The sequence below is a fragment of the Botrytis porri genome (assembly GCF_014898465.1).
Source record: "Botrytis porri strain MUCL 3234 chromosome Unknown BPOR_004, whole genome shotgun sequence".
NCBI classification, from domain to species: Eukaryota; Fungi; Ascomycota; class Leotiomycetes; order Helotiales; family Sclerotiniaceae; genus Botrytis; species Botrytis porri.
In genome coordinates, this window is record NW_024066078.1 from 57,622 (window position 1) to 73,538 (window position 15,917).

At 42.4% G+C, this 15,917-nt stretch overlaps 4 protein-coding genes across 4 annotated transcripts; 3 read left to right on the forward strand and 1 right to left on the reverse strand.

Moving 5' to 3' along the window:
- Positions 1 to 470: 470 nt before the first annotated feature.
- On the forward strand, positions 471 to 812 carry EAF01_003012 (uncharacterized protein; the record flags this gene model as incomplete). Its single annotated transcript, XM_038911266.1, has 2 exons — positions 471 to 633; positions 682 to 812. The coding sequence occupies 2 exons, from the start codon at positions 471 to 473 to the stop codon at positions 810 to 812; spliced, it is 294 nt and encodes a 97-aa protein (XP_038772501.1).
- Positions 813 to 1,809: 997 nt separating this feature from the next.
- Positions 1,810 to 2,323, forward strand: EAF01_003013 (uncharacterized protein; the record flags this gene model as incomplete). The annotated part of the gene is made up of 3 exons (XM_038911267.1): positions 1,810 to 1,904; positions 1,947 to 2,130; positions 2,297 to 2,323. The coding sequence occupies 3 exons, from the start codon at positions 1,810 to 1,812 to the stop codon at positions 2,321 to 2,323; spliced, it is 306 nt and encodes a 101-aa protein (XP_038772502.1).
- Positions 2,324 to 4,329: 2,006 nt separating this feature from the next.
- On the forward strand, positions 4,330 to 6,428 carry EAF01_003014 (uncharacterized protein; the record flags this gene model as incomplete). The annotated part of the gene is given in 4 exon segments (XM_038911268.1): positions 4,330 to 4,376; positions 4,396 to 4,609; positions 4,624 to 5,069; positions 5,090 to 6,428. 4 exon segments carry the CDS (start codon positions 4,330 to 4,332, stop codon positions 6,426 to 6,428), a joined length of 2,046 nt encoding a protein of 681 aa, XP_038772503.1.
- Positions 6,429 to 7,668: 1,240 nt separating this feature from the next.
- Positions 7,669 to 15,863, reverse strand: EAF01_003015 (uncharacterized protein; the record flags this gene model as incomplete). The annotated part of the gene is made up of 2 exons (XM_038911269.1): positions 7,669 to 15,467; positions 15,797 to 15,863. 2 exons carry the CDS (start codon positions 15,861 to 15,863, stop codon positions 7,669 to 7,671), a joined length of 7,866 nt encoding a protein of 2,621 aa, XP_038772504.1.
- Positions 15,864 to 15,917: the final 54 nt, after the last annotated feature.

The window sequence follows — 15,917 nt, forward strand, 5'->3', positions numbered from 1 at the left end:
TCGACTAGGGTGAATCACAACCTGACATCAGGACGTTAAAAGGTCCAAACACTACAGTCAAAGCTGAGAAATCTCATCGCTCTGATTACCTAAACCATATAGTTTTTGGCATCTAGAACGTCGTTGTGTATCATTCTTGATTTTGAGTAGGGGAACCATGGAATGCGCATATTTTTCGGAAAAGTCTTTTATGAGGACGTGTGTTACGGACTAAAGTCTTGGCTCAAAAGATCATCAATTCCTTCCCTAAATTTCCAAGAGCACAGTAGGTTCTTTGTCCATTGATTAGTGCTGCCACGTGGGGATGTTAGTGCCCGTTATAGCGTCGAACAGATCCTGTATCATCCCGCTTGGGTCGTCTAACCCCATAACATAATTGACAAGTTCCAAAACGATTCTATTCCATTTGCAATTTCCTGGATTGATCTCTTCATTCTCTCCCACATATGAAATAAAAAAATATCAAAACAATGCCACTCACAAAATCATCTTCGGCCATTGAGATTGTACCACCTTCTAGAAACAAATCATCTCAAAAATCGCATCATTCACAAACTTCAAGTTACAGTTCAAATTGTAGCACATCCTCGAATACGATCTCGAGATCTTTGAGTTCCTCCAGCGCATCAGATGGTTTGTTTGATTCGAAAAGATTGGAAATAATGAAAACTCAAACAATAGAATGGTCATATGAACCTGCATCATATTCAAATAAGGAGAAAAATGCACACAATTCGAATACCTATCATACGTGGGAAGCGAAAGGTCCAAATAAGAATTATTCTGGAAACTCTGAACTGAGTAAACTTTAATCGGAGAAGCAAGGATGGACTAAAGACTGAAGACTGAGTGTTTGATATCATTGGAACAATTGTTTCTTTGATATATGAGCACCAGTTGCATAGCATGGAGAACCAAAGCCATGGTATAACCTTTATATCCATGGGGTCCGGGTAGGATGTAGAACCGAGAGATCAGAATAGAGTGATGTCTACTGGACGGCTCGTCAACACCGCAAACCATGCTAGGACAACACACTAGGACAACACACTAGGACTACACATGTCAGAAGAGTACAATCACTTGAAGGGTATTCCGAAGGATTCACATGTTCAAATCCTTTTCGAAGTTGAATCTTTTTGAACCAATAAATTTGAAGGAAGATGTACTGTGCAAGTATCTTAACACTACATACGAAGACGAAGCCGGCTTCCGAGCACAACTGAAGAGGTGAGATGCAATAATGTTGAGCTAGCTTTCGAACTTATACTTCACGCTGGGGAATTTGGTATGAGGAACGACACAAACAGAGGGGCCAGGGTCAAGGCAAACAAGATTTGAAACGGCGAGAAAATTATATCGGATGAAGAATGGAATGAGAGAAAGACTGCCGATGTAATGTTTTGCCGGATGTAATGCACTGCAAATCTAGGAAATGCTCGGAATTAGGAGGAAGTTATAATATAAAGGAATTTAGTGGAAGATAAAGGCAATGTCACCATCAATCTTCACGATAGAAGCATATGTTAGCATGTCTACAGCAAAGACAAAGACTTCTTTGTTACTATTTTTAGGATATGTCTTCAAACAAAACATTCAAACAAAGAAACAAAGGAAAGTGTCCCTTATTGTATGAGAAAATAAGAACAATGCCTCAGTCGAATCCATAAAGTAATCTCAAACCCCCAACCCTCCTTCCATCCAAGTTACCTCTTAATTCTGCATCCTACCAAATTCTAAATCACCTGATAGAATTCACAACAAAAACTCCACAGCAACTTCACCACCACCTCATCTTATCACGACAAAATGGGTCTCTCCAACAAAGGTGACAGCATCGTGGTGTTCACCCTCGTAACATTCTTCTTCATTTTTCTTTCCATCTTCCTAATCTATGTTCCCCGGTATGTCTTCCTCAAGATTAAAAACCACAAAAAAACACCAAGTCGAAGAGAGATGAAAACTTGGTTTCAACGAGGGGTTGAGATTACTGCATCGATAGGAAGACGAAATGAAGTGGAGAGAGATGCAAGAGCTTCTCGATTTGAAGACATTGAGATGGGAGATATGTCGGGCGTTATGAGTGCGAATGTGAGGAGGGGTGCCGTGGTTGTGGCAATGCCGAAACAGGTAAGGGTTTCTGGTAAGAGATTGCCAAATGTAATATAAATGCTGGTATTTATGTTACTTGGTGAGTTTGAGAAGTAAGGTATAAGGTATGCTATGATGCTGGACATTGTGTTATACTGATAAGGAAGGATAGAATTTCAAAACTTTTTTTCTTTGAGTTTAACAGTTTTCATGTGTGAATGGTAGGATGTAGGATTGTGAGTGACTCCAATTTTTTTGTCGGTTGTTAAAGCTCCTGATTTATGGATAAAGGTTTAAGAATATTAAATCCACTAGCAGTATCTTTGTTTGACTAAACAACAACAACAAGAGATATTGACTTCGCTTGTTTGTGATTTTCTTTGTACTTCGGAGTGATGAAAGGCTGTACTCATCACAATCTTTATTGTTTGAGCTCGCATTCTCTGGTAAATTTCACAGGAATGTTTCCATGAGAAAGAACCCACTGGAATTAATGAATTCCGGCTTAATCTCGTGGAGAAAACTACTTCAAGGCACGTTTGCTGGTTATTCTATGCTTACTAAGCAACGTATAAGGATCAAAGTGCCAGCGATAAAAGGGGTCGTTGGCCGAGATATCTTTCTGCTCTCCAGCTACATGTGCAAACTTCATCAGAAGAATGGAATGATATGAATTAGTCTTCCAACTTATTGGTATAATAGATGAAAATTTATGTTTTGGTGGGACAAGTTTCCCCTGTTGAAGCGTTAGTATTGACCGGCGTCGAATATTCATATTAATGGACTTCATAAGTAAGGTCAACCTTGATTACAAAATAATTGATGACATGAACATATTCATCTCCATCAATGGGACATATCTCGCGATCTCGAATGAAGGTAGATTCAGCGTGCCCAGGATAGCCCAGCCGGGGGTTCTTTTCGTATGGCTCCCTACGAAGAAATCGTAACTAGATTGAGCCTTTCGCGCCGGACCGTTATTCTTGTTCAAGGAAGCTAGGACGGCACCACAAGATACTGCTGTGACTCCATCCATCATTTGAGTCAATCACTAACTATAAACATTTAAAGGATACTATCGAACTTACGAATATCTAGAGGCATCGTTCCCTGTCATTAGTTCAATATCATAACCAACCTCAGGTTTATTTGACATCTCTCTTAAATAGTTCCGAAGATAAGACCTCAGGGATGGAGACGCTCCAAATCCTCCAAGTAGGAACACTTTCTAGAAAATCTGTTAGTTTATTTTGCAGAATTACGAAATTCTTTCAATAATTACCTTGACTTTCAAGCCTTTTTCAAGTGCAGCAAATAACTGGGTATGTAATAGCTTCTTTACCCGCTCCAGAAGAGGATTAAATACTTCTTTCCAATCTTGTCTATTTCCGCAACCGAAGCTACGTCAGCAGGTTTTTATTCCTGTAAAAAGGTTGATGCGGGGTAGAACACAGACTTTATGATAACGATATGACCATCATCGAATTTTTTCTCTGCATTTGCCTTAAGTCCAGGAAGATGGAGACGAGTTTTTAGTCCGAAAAGAGAGGTTACATCTTTGCGTCTCTTATAGTCATTCTCAAGATTCGCAATGAAACGATTGGCAATTGATTCCAAGGATTCGCCAGTGGGCCATATGTGAAGCAGATAATCTTCGTCTTTTAATTTAGTGAGACATGCACCAACAAGCTATATGATGGATCGGAAGTTCCTGGAGGGGTGTTGGCTGCGTTTCTCTATTGGCGCATACAAATCAAAATCATTGGTATCCCAGGATGAAAGGGTTACGGCACTAGTCCAAACACGAATTTTTTATCCTCTGTAACTGACGACTGGATCTGCGACTACCGAAAGAGCCTATATCTCAGTATTAATCGAGCACATAATCCCGAAATTGTGTTATCGCATAGTACAGATTTAAGTAGACTTTCTAGGGGATCTCGCACTGATAGTCAAAACCTAGAGCAGGACGCCTTCAACCAGAAGAGCCTAGCACCTTTGAGGTGGCCCATAACAACGGTATCACAATTGACAAGATATCAAAGCCGATGAAAAAAATTACACAGCTCCCTTTACAACTCTCCAATATTATATCATCAGAGCATATGTGCAAGATATGCAAGAGGAGCTTTGAAAAAAACCAAGGTTTGAGTGCGCACCAGAGAAATGGCAAGTTAAGATGATTGATTCAAAGATTGTACTAATATTCTTTCAAGAGACTTGTAGGCGATGTAAGGTATGTTGAAAGATTTGGCCAACGATAGCTGCTCTGAAAGAACACACCAGTAAGAATCATAATAAAAGGATTGGAATTTTTGCGTCTAGCACGGGCGATCATGTGGAGCCACAATCAGCGGCGATTCCTGTTTCAAACGTTGCCATTGAAAAAGGTATATGTGAGGAGGAAGATGTTGAAGAGAGTGATGTTAAGATCGATATCGAGGAAAACGATGGCGAGGAAATTGTTGTCGAAGAGAGTGATGTCGAGATCGATGGCGAGAAGAGCATGTTGAGCAGAGTGATGTCGAAAAGAACGATCTTGATTTGAACTTCGCGAAAGTCTTGGAAAGTGTGAATAATCGAGAGGAAGACATTTCTCAAACAACAAAATCTCGATCGCATCCAGTTAGTGAGATACCCAGCAGCATCGATTTCGAAGAAAGAGAAGAACCAGGATCGCCAGAATCAGTCACGTGCCTCATCACATTAATCGAAACGGACGATACCAACCTTTTGCCTATAGGAAATAGGACTAGCGGCGAAGAAATTGACTCCGCTTCAACAACATCGGAAGGCGAGGAATTAACGACCTCAGAAGGTGAATACCCTTGCGAGAAAATTGAGCTTCGCGAAGAGGGTATGGTTAGGTCTGGAGATTCTACATATCGATCTACTTCGCCGACAATCATAGGACTTGACGATCTAATCGAAATAGATTCAAAAGCTCTTGATACCAAAGAAGAAGCGGCTCTTGATTTGTGTAGGCAAAAAATCAAAGCCAATCTGAAGGTTCAAGTACTACTGAATCTTCCACATGCGACGGAATCCCGGAAACTTTGAAGATTCAATCTCTAGGCCGCTGGATGGTTCCAAAGAGTTGCGACACCTCAAACCTTTTATTCGAAAGCCCCAAACTGATACCTGAAAGACGCGAGAGCCAATTATTTTTGGTGCCCGCCGAGGACGAAAAGGTTGGAGACAAAGATGCAGATGAAGACAAGAGTTCTGAAGTGAAAACTCCCGAAAACTTTATTGAGGAAGAACCCAAGAGTATCAATGATGCTGAGGATGAGAGTACCGAGTTAGGCAAACATGATGGTAGTGAGATTAGCTTAAATGATGGTAGTATTGGGGTTGACGATGATGATAACGACCAAGCAAATGAAAAAGAAAACTATAAAAGTCATGATGTTGATGACGAAGGAGGTGTAAAAGTGGACAATAATGATGGTGGGAAAGCCACAGAAGGTGGCTGCATTCGAGAAAAAACAGACGAAAACGAAAGCGTTGAAGATACAGAAACAGATGAAGCAACGAGCGAAATCAAGGACATCATCAGGCAAATGTGTGAAGAATATACCGCTTGGACTGCAGTCACCACCCATAAAACCGCGGAAGCAGCGAACAACGAAAGCATTGCGGATATTATCAAGAAGCTTTGCGTAGGTTTCGCATGTGTTGAAGTCACGATAGACGAGACTCCACAAGCAGAAATTGAAAAGGCCATAGACGTCGATGATATTGCATATCATGAAGCACAGGAAGCTAAGGGGGAAGATGTCAACGACACTGATATGGCAAAAGAAGAGAGCATAATCGAAGTCAAGAATAAAGATTATTCCCTAGAGCACAAAGTCGAGGATAATAGAATCATGGATGAGAATACCGACGTTCACGACGATATGACTGCTGAGATAAAAGTTGAGAAAAGCGTCGAGGTTTCAATCAATGAAACCAATGACATGGAGAGTGATCAGCCACTCACGCGGGAGAATGAGAGCGCGGACGAGTTGATTGATTGGGATTCTACAGTAAAAAAGGTGCAAGAAGATGGCTCGAGTCTTGGGAATGAAGGCGGCTATATTACCGGTGGCTCTTTGTTGTGGCTTCGTAGCCTTGTCCGCAGGTTGCAACAACAAGGTAAGTCGAATGATCCGGAGGTACAATTGGAAGTACAATTGGAAGTACAATCGGAGGAAAAGAATTCTTTGGTACTTGAGGACGATATTAATGAAGTACAACCAGAAGTACAATCGGAGGAAAAGAAGGCTTTGCAACTTGAGGAGGACGATATCGATGAAGTACAAGTCGTTTCAACGGAGTTTGCATATGACTAATTGATAAACGAAAAAGGGTGCTTGTAATTGACATATTCTTCACCAACATACGAGGCAGTTAACAATAAAAAGACAATGATGAGAATCGGGAACCTTTGAGTGTGAGGGCTTGAAAGTGATAAGTTCTAATGAAATGAAGATGGCTCGAGGACAGCCATGGTATTCGCCAAGCCACTAGTTCCGTCTCCATCCTAACCTTCACGTGATTAATACCATCCAAACTTTTTCAAATATTTCGGGCTTTATTAGCCGTGAGTTCAGTGTTGCGTTACAGGGCCTCTAGGCTTCTCGGTTGCATAACCCACGACGACATATCTTGATGGCTAAATTCAATTTCACCGATTCACCAGGTCCTTTAAAATCTGAATACATATCAAAGCTTCCCAAGCCCCAATCTACAATGCAAGAGAAGTGATTCAAAGTTTCCAGTTTCTCACCAAACCCAAGCGCTTCTTTTAACAACAAGAGTCATAGACTTCAAATCCACTCCACTACACTACACTACACTACACTACTACTCCTGGGCTTATTTACATCCATCCATCCATCCATCCATCCATCCAAGATGTACATCTACAAATGGATACTCGTCACTCTAACCAGTCAAATCGTCCACTTATCTCACCAATCCTACCAATCCAAACTCAGTCCGTCACCCTGCAAAATGATCAACAAAAGCCTTCACTCTTTTTTCCCCATTACCCCATCACCATCAACGGCAGCCTTGGCTCTCTTATCCACAACCTCTTTATTACGAGGCGCAACGGCACCTGTTAGATGTTACGAAAGTATTCAAACACTTGCTTCTGCGAACAATTGTAAGAGCGGTTGGATGGAATGTGTTCAGGGTGATATGGTCTTAACGAAGGTCATATATGGAGAATGACAGCATATTGTCAACCTTGAACATGAGATAGATTTGTCTCTGTTTCAAATGGAAGCGGAAAGTCATCGACTCTAGACTTGGGCACACTCAATGGTAACTACCAAAATACTTTGGGACAAACTGATTGTTTATCTAATTAAATTTCGTTGAGTAATAACGAAGCTGATCTAGCACGAACTGTGTGCTTTCGAACTACTATGCACCAGCAGTAAAATTATACCTGCTCTTTCATCCCACCCCTCCCCAATAAATACAGTATAGTGCGTCATCTTATTTTTCCTTTCGCGACCTGTACCCCAACCCAAAACTCCATCAAAACTCCAAATGATCTCAAAATATACTACTTCAGCTCCATCACTGATCACTCTCCACCAAATATTTCCCCACAATCATCCACCACCAATCACCTACCTCCCACCCCTCCATATCTTGTGCATCTCTAGCAGTCGCCCCCAACCCTTCATAATCGCATTTTTGCCAAACACCTTTTTCAACTCCCCAATCGATTAATTGTTTGATTTCCCATGCGTCAAGACTAGGTGCGAATACTCTTTCTAATCCCTCGATATCGATACTACTTCGCAGAACGAACGCACCTGTAACTCCTAGGAGTACTTTTCTCCACATTGCCTCAATTACTTCTCCTATTATACTTCTCCAAACCGGAAGTGCGCCTCTTGGCCCAACAAACGGAGGTTCCGAAACCATGGCGTCAAGGTTAGGTATTGCGTGGTTGTAAACATAACTTGAAGTGGGCGCAATATCCATTTGAAAACGATATTTTGCTTTATCAATAAGTCTTGTTTCGTACCCGCCCTCGGTGAGACCGAATTTGTTTGCTCTGATGTTGCTTTTTTGGATGTGAATGCATCCATTAGCTTGTAAATTCGTGATAGCCAACACGGCACCTTCATTCACACCCCAAGGTATGTTCACAATAGTCTCCCCATTTCGAAACTTTTGATCCAACTCACACTTGAATAAGTAAGCCTCTCGGTATTGTTTCTCGAAAATGATCTTTCCGGTACGAACGAAAACAGCATTGAAAGCATCTGGAAGATTGTAAACTCGACCATTGGTACGAAGGCGTTTATTTTTGGTAATGATCTTGTTCTTCAACAAATCCTCTCTCGCTTCAATGATGATAGCACTTGGAAGACGATTGAGCAATTTGTTCGCTGCTTTGCTATCCCATAGATGATCTGGTGTAACGGCTGCAGCCCTACACCAAGATTTTGCAAGTGCATAGTCGGTAATCTCGTAATTGAGAGCATCTGGTTTCAATGGATTTGAAAAAGGTACAGAATTGACAAGATTCATCCTTTGATAAACGGCAGCAAGAGTGTAATAATACTGCTCAGACCAGTAGTTACTTCGGGTTTCGGGGACAAGTGCATATTTTTTTTTTAGTTCTGGGATTGAGTTTGGGAGGTCAAAGACTTTTTCTTCTTGTGTGGGAGTATTGATCTTTGACATGGCCCAATCGATTAAAGTGTTGAAATCATAGTCGACAATATGATCATAATCGATTGATTGAACTTGACCTTTTCGATATCCCTTAATGAAAGCCTCCTGAAAATCTTTTGTCAATTTATCGACCATTGGCTTTTTCTTAGCCCAAACAACCTGCCACCATTTCCTCAGGAAATTTAAGGAATAATCTTTGAAGACTGTTCCAAGAATAACCCAATCAATATTCATTTCTAATCCTCCAAGCATTGCTCGAATGATAACAATACCCATGGTTAACCTCGCTTCTTCGTCAACAGCTAAACCTTGCTCCTTGAATCTTTGTCTCTTTCTGCGGATGTTCATATCATAATTGACCATCTGAGTACCGAGTAATTCTGCCGCGTATCGAACATCTCTGTGGACACCAAGAAGATCATCCGGCGCTGATGTGAGACGTCTAGGCATTACCCATTTGTTCTTTAGACCTTTGCGTACACCTACATGTGGCTCTTTTTTCTGTTGTCTCTTGCGTTTGGCCCCAAGAATAGTTTCTTGCTCTGGTGGTAGATCATTATTGTCTTCGAGAGCTGAGTATGGTATGGTTTCCAATGTAAATGCAGTACGATCAAGCCATTGCAACTTTAGCTTTTCAGCATCGGTACAAGCTACGAATGGATGTGCAAGATTCCATAGTCCAGCAGATTCATCAAAGAACAAATGGGATAGACCTGGTGTCGCAGGAGTAGATGGTATACTATCTAAACCAGGATTGTTTTGGCAACCGATCTCCTTTTCTAGCGGTTTAGCCTCATAATGATTCAAAATATCGAGTTCGGTCAAGCCATTAATACTAGCCTCCGTCAAGTCCATAGGATCTGGGGTTAATGATCTATAAGCTCGCTTTGCAAGTCCAGTATGTCTTGATATATCATGATTTTTTTGTGATCTGGTATGATATGTATAATTTCGTTTTGGCTGTCCAGTAGTCTTCGAGATCTCTACTTGACCATCCGGTCGATCAACAAGATCTCCCCGAAGATTCTTGTTGAGAAGGAACTTTGATGGAACAGAAGGACGTATGATTAGTTTGTTAGGATGAATGACTGGTCGATGACTATCTTCCCGCTGCTGAAGATAATGTTCGCCTTGAGGATTTCCCACAGTAATCTTATTTGGTCTAGCAAATATGGGATTTACACCATGTCCAAAAGGTCTAACAGACCAAGAGCCAGAATCACTTTGTATGTATGTAGTTGGCTCCGGAAGACGCTCTCTCAACTTATAAGTTCTTTTTGGTTTGGCGGGTGTATTCCATGCGCTATTCGCCGAATTTTGTAACATCGTTGATTGTGGCGACCATATATGTTCTTGTGAAGCAGTTGTACGCTTCGTTCTTCTTGGTTCTTCGAAATTGGAAGTGTGAGTAGGACGTCTCGTGCGAGGTTTCATTGATTGACTATTATCAATATTTGCTGGAACCTGTTGATAAAATGGATGAAATTGCAACTCTCGCGTGGGGGTAGATCCTGAGAAGGGTGAAAACTCGCTTCCACCACCGTCCGAATCTACATCAAGATCCATTGGATCATCTTCAAGGTCATCTACAGCATCCAATGCGTGAACCTCAGGTTTGAACTCATCATCTGAAGAATCACCCCGGCCTAACTCCTCATCGGATCCCAGTACATCATTAAGTTGCGTTTCTGAAATCTTCGGGGCCAAAGGGGGAAGCTTTCCGACAGAATTCAGAATCTCCAAAATGACACTTGGTGGAGAAAATCCGACTGGAATGTAAAAATCAGGATGATTTGCTTTTGTATCATCTTGCATCTTGGTAATTTCAGCTGATGATGGAGCAACCGCTTTTGGATCAAACAAAATGCTCCTAGTTATAGTTCTGCTCCTAGCACCAGCAAAGTCAAAAGTGATCTTTGAAAGTGTTCCGTCCTCAAGTAACTCATCAAGAGCTCTTACAAATAACTTGTGTTCCGGGAGCACTCTAGAGTTATGATAATACTTGAGCCAACACGCGACAAATGCGAACCAAAGGCCACGCTCTCCCGGTAAAGCATTCTTGTTGGCCTGAAGAAGACAAAGAATCATATCTTTAACAACCTTTTCTTTCGACAATGGTGATACTAATTTCGGCAGTGATTTTTCTGGAGTTTGAGGTAATGAGGGAAATTTTGCGAGTTCTTCAACGAGCAATGGTCTCTGCTTGACGATTTCAGCAATTTTCAAAAGTGCTAGTCGTTCCCCTCCCAAAGATTTGTAAACCTTTCCATTTCTACCAATGACCGGATCTCCTCGATCTCCTCTACTTTTGATTGGAGATTTCTTCAGCCCAGCGACTTTAGCAGCCCATTCAAAAACGGAGTCATCCGAGTCGCCGTGTTCGGACTCGGACTCAGATTTATCTGACGGTTCAGGTTGAACTTCTTTCTCTAGTGAAGCCACAGATTTACTTCCTGCTTTTGTCACTTTCTCCTTTTTCGGTGTCTCCTTTCGTGGTTTGCCGTGTTGGCGTGGCTTGATAGACGGAGCCTTCCAATTTGGATTGCAAGTCGTTTGTGATTTAGAAAGATGATACTTGATACCTTCTTTGTTCTTGAACCTAGAACCACATTTTTCACATTTCCAGGGCTTAAGAGCAATCACTTCTGGATCTTCTGCCTGGATTATCTGAGGATTGGCCATTTGTACAAAAATTCGAGCAGTAACCAAATTTGCTCTCATCTCATTTGCAGACTTGTGAGCTTGCTTGGTGCGAGCAATCAAGAATCGATGAGCAGTAATGGATTCATCATCCATCTTCTCTTTCAAGCGTAACTCCATCGGATTCGAGCCCGGCATAGACACGATTGGATTTTCGGCCATTTTAAAAACTTGCATTGTCCAAATAGGCTCAGTTATACCTTCAGTCATTGACCAGAATTTCAATGTTGTTTTATCAGAAGATAAGATTAGATTTCCCATCACAGAATTGTAAATTGAAGACATGCGAGCAAAGATTGATTCAAATGGAATAGCATCAGCCTTTTCGAATCCTTCAAGATCATCAGGGTTGGCTGCCGGTGGCATGGTCACGGTTGTCTCGGCGACGGAGGTTGAGGATTCTGGCAATGTAGAACTCATCACCGCTGAGATTTGGGGGCTTGGGGTCTGTTTGATGTTGGGAATCGATTTCTCTCGTTGCTTTGATTCTGGAATTGGTTCGGAACTGGGCTGGATAGACGGTGATCTATGTCTTTGAACTGAAATGGGCTCCACTGAAGTGGCCTTGGACTGAGGCTCTGCAGTTTCGGAAGACTGGGTTTGATAAGGTGCATGATCAGGTTGAGACTGTTCCAGAGGCTGCATCAATACGAAATCTTGAACAGATGAAGCAGGCGCTTGTACTTGTGCTTGAGATAATGCCTGAGCCTGAGCCTGCTGTTCAATCTCGGGTCTATATGAGTGTGTATGATTGCTGGTAGAGGGTGAACAGGGTGGTAAAGGTTTTGGGGACTGAGTCCGAGCTTTTCTCTCCATTTCTGTTTGGGTTGGGTGTGCATGACTGTCGGTGAGTATCGCATCTTGTTTAGATAACGAAGAGTCTATTGGACCGAATTGCTGACTTAGAGGCGAAGATACTTGCATTTTTCCCAAACTGTTTTGTCTTCCCACAAAACTCTGTGGTTGTTTAATCTCTGTACAAACGGCGGTTCTAGAATATGAAGAAGAATCATATGGAACGGGAGAAACAGACCGAGGCTGAAATATATAAGGATGATTTGTTGACTTGGGACTATCATCTGGAGCTAGAGTGTTGGTAAGATTCTCTTGCGATGTATGAGACGATTTAGATGTATTCAAGCTATGAGATACAGAAGCAGGACTTGATTGCTGAATTGAGTCTATACTCGTCGGACTAAACGGAGAGGTTTCCAATGGCAGAGCATCCGGAGCTAGGAAGCCTGCCGGCCATTGAATCTTAGGTCGTGTCTGAGGCGGCTTCGGGGGTGAGGGGGGTAAAAATCCTGCAGGCCATGAATCTTGCGTTGGATCTTGGCGGTCTTGACTTTGTTGAATAGGACTTTGACGCAAAGGACTTCGATGATCCGGGGTATTAATATGAGTCGGATTTCTAGCAAGCCAAGGATTCGGGGCTAGGAATAAAGGTGTAGTCTGTCGGCTGTCTTCATACGGAGACCTGTACCTGTCAGCTGGAGATGGTGTAGGTATATCTGGTGCTTTGCCACGGTATGGTTGTTGATAATAGCGACCAGCAACTTGTTCATATTCAGACTGCTCTCTGTACGGTGAAACACAAGAATTGGAGTTCGATGCTGGAGGTAGAGAATTTCTCATATTTGCGTGTGTCTGATGTGTTTCTAATGGTCCATTCCATTGTGGGGGTTGTGAATGCTGCATAGCAGCTGAACGAGCTTCAGTCGCAATTGAGTCAGCCTGGTGAGAAAATCCATTATTGAATTTTTCAAATTCTAGTGCCAATTCTTCATTTGACGGGAAAGAGTCGGGGACAGTGTTGAAAGTTGTTGACTTTGCAGCTGATAGAGCCTTGAACTTTTCGAACTCTAGTGCCAGTTCCTCAATTGATGGGAAAGAGACGGAATTGAGACTGGGTCTTTCCAGTGGCTTTGCAGGCTCAAGTATTGCAATGTCTGAAGTCTTTCCAGTCTCAACAATGGGAGCTTCTGATGGCTTGGCCGTTACAGCACTGGGCGCCTCTGAGAGAATTTCAGGTCCAGGAATGGGCGCATCCAAAGATTTTTCAATTCCAGCACCAAGTAATTCCAATAATTTTTGGGGTTCGGTATCTGATGGCCTTGGGCGCTTTGAATTTCCTGTTTCAGATTTCTCGTCTCTCTTTCTCTTCTTAGACTTTTCCTCTTCAGTGGCAGCGGCAATCTTTGCAGCTTCCGACTCAACTATAGATTGCAGAGCTTTTCTTCTCTCAGCAAGTACCTCAATCCATGTTCCCTTTCTATTCCCCAACAAATCAGGGTCACGAAGTTTTGCGGATTTGATTAATACAACAAAAGTCTTTTTTCGAGCCAGCGATCTTCCTTCCTTAGAATCAAGAGGATTTATGTAGACACCATCGATTCCAGCTTTGCGCTTCTTGTCATCTTCTTCCCTTAACAAATCTTCATATGAGGTGAAAATAGGTTCACGATGCCTTCTGTGGGGCTTAGGTTTTGATGGGGTAGGAGAAGCCTGAGATTTTCCAGATTTCTCGACAACTGCAGGCTCAGGCTCTGGTGATGCTGTTTGAGTAGGAGTAAAGAACTTTCGTGGTTTTGGTTGTCTACGAGATGTGCGGAGTCCCGATTCTGAAATTTGAAGTCCTGTATTGGCTGTATCTTCAGAAGTTATCTCTGGGCGAGACTCACCAGAAGGTTCTTGGCGTTTGACAGTAGATCCTTTAGGACGGCCACGTTTTTTGGGTGGAAGTTTTGAAGTTTGAAATGATTCCAATTCGGCGAGTGACGAGAAGCTCATAGATGCAAGATCCTTCAGAGAGCCCACTTCCATTGCTGAACTACTAAGAGTGACTTGACGACCTGTGCCTTTTGGACGGCCACGCTTCCGTTGTCCCGGTACAGGTCCATGACGAGTTACTTCCCGCGCGAAATAATCAATATCATCAGCAGCATCCTCAATTGGAGTTGTCTGTTGGGCACCTTTATTATTGGCGCTGCTCGATTGTGGATATTGGTATTGGTATCCAACCATAGGTGCAGATTGGCCAGTTCTTGATGAATGTATTTTGATTGGATGTTTTGGAATGCTTATGTGTACTGCATCGCGTTTCATATCACTGGTTGTGGCGGTTGTATTTGAGACTTGCTCTGACAGATCTGGGTGTCCAATACGAGAGCCTACGACGATGGTATCTGCATTTGTCTCTGCTGGATTATAAATCTCAGGTGTTGGGGTATGGGTAATTTTGGTCGGAGGATGTCCGTTACTCTCGAAAACCTTCGATTCGTTATTATTTGGAAGAGGGGCAATTTTGGGAGTGTGAAACCCGTCAGCTTCGGCGCGTGCTGCATTTAAAAGACTTTGCAATCTTCTCTGGGAACCTTGTGTGCCTCGTGGATCATCTGCAATCTTGTAAGACTTCTTATTACCAGACCTCGGCTCAGAGGAAGCTGCTGCCCTTGTAAAGGATCCGGACGGGGTTGAATCCAATTGTTCTTGTGGTTCTGGTGATTGTTGCATCGGAGTTGTCACATCCGGAATGACTGAGCTAGGAATTGCCTTTGTTGATGAATCATTACTGACAGTGGTAAGTTGCTCCATTGGCTTTCGTGCTCGCTGTATCGGTGTTGTTCTATCTAGAATGACTGGCATAGAAGGGTCGATCGGGGCTATTGAGGCAGCAGGCCGTTCGTTGCTACTCGCTATCCTCTTTTCCGAATCTTTCTCGCTAGGTTCCTCCAAGGTGGTATCAACCATTTCAACATCAATCAACTCTGCGCGGACCACAACTTTTCTGACTCCATAGCCTAGAGCGACTGTATCACTCAACTCCAGACTCTTCATTACACCAACCTCTTCCTCAGAACCCTCTATCCTAACATCATCCCGATTGATAAAACCTTGCCAGACCTCATCTTTGATTTGCTCATTCGCAACAATTTCTTCCCTGAAACCTTCATCAAATTTCTCAGAAAGACTTTGTATAGCGATTCCTAGAAAATCTCCATCAGTAATGATCTCAACCTCGTGAAGTCTCTCTCTCTGTGACTGAAAAGGGCGGGCGATCTCCTTGGTCGATCACACGTGATGGACAATCCCATCACATTCGCGAGGAACTCCAAAAAACGATGGAAAAGAGTGCCCCGCTCTCTCAAATGCGACTACAGACCACTGCACCATCGTAACATTTTTGTTGAAACAAGTCTGCTCTTGAAGAAAACCGTGGATATCGATGATCCCAGTCACACCATATCCAATAGAAGGATTGATGGAATAAGTTTTGACAAGGCTGAAATGATTTTGAATATAAAATTTGACTCACCCTGCTCTCCTAAGTTCTTCACGAATTGATAAAGCCAATCCATTACTTCCTCTCTTCCTTTTGGCATTGTGAACAATTATCAACTTGCATTGTCTTATGGATTAAATGCGAATGCAATTGA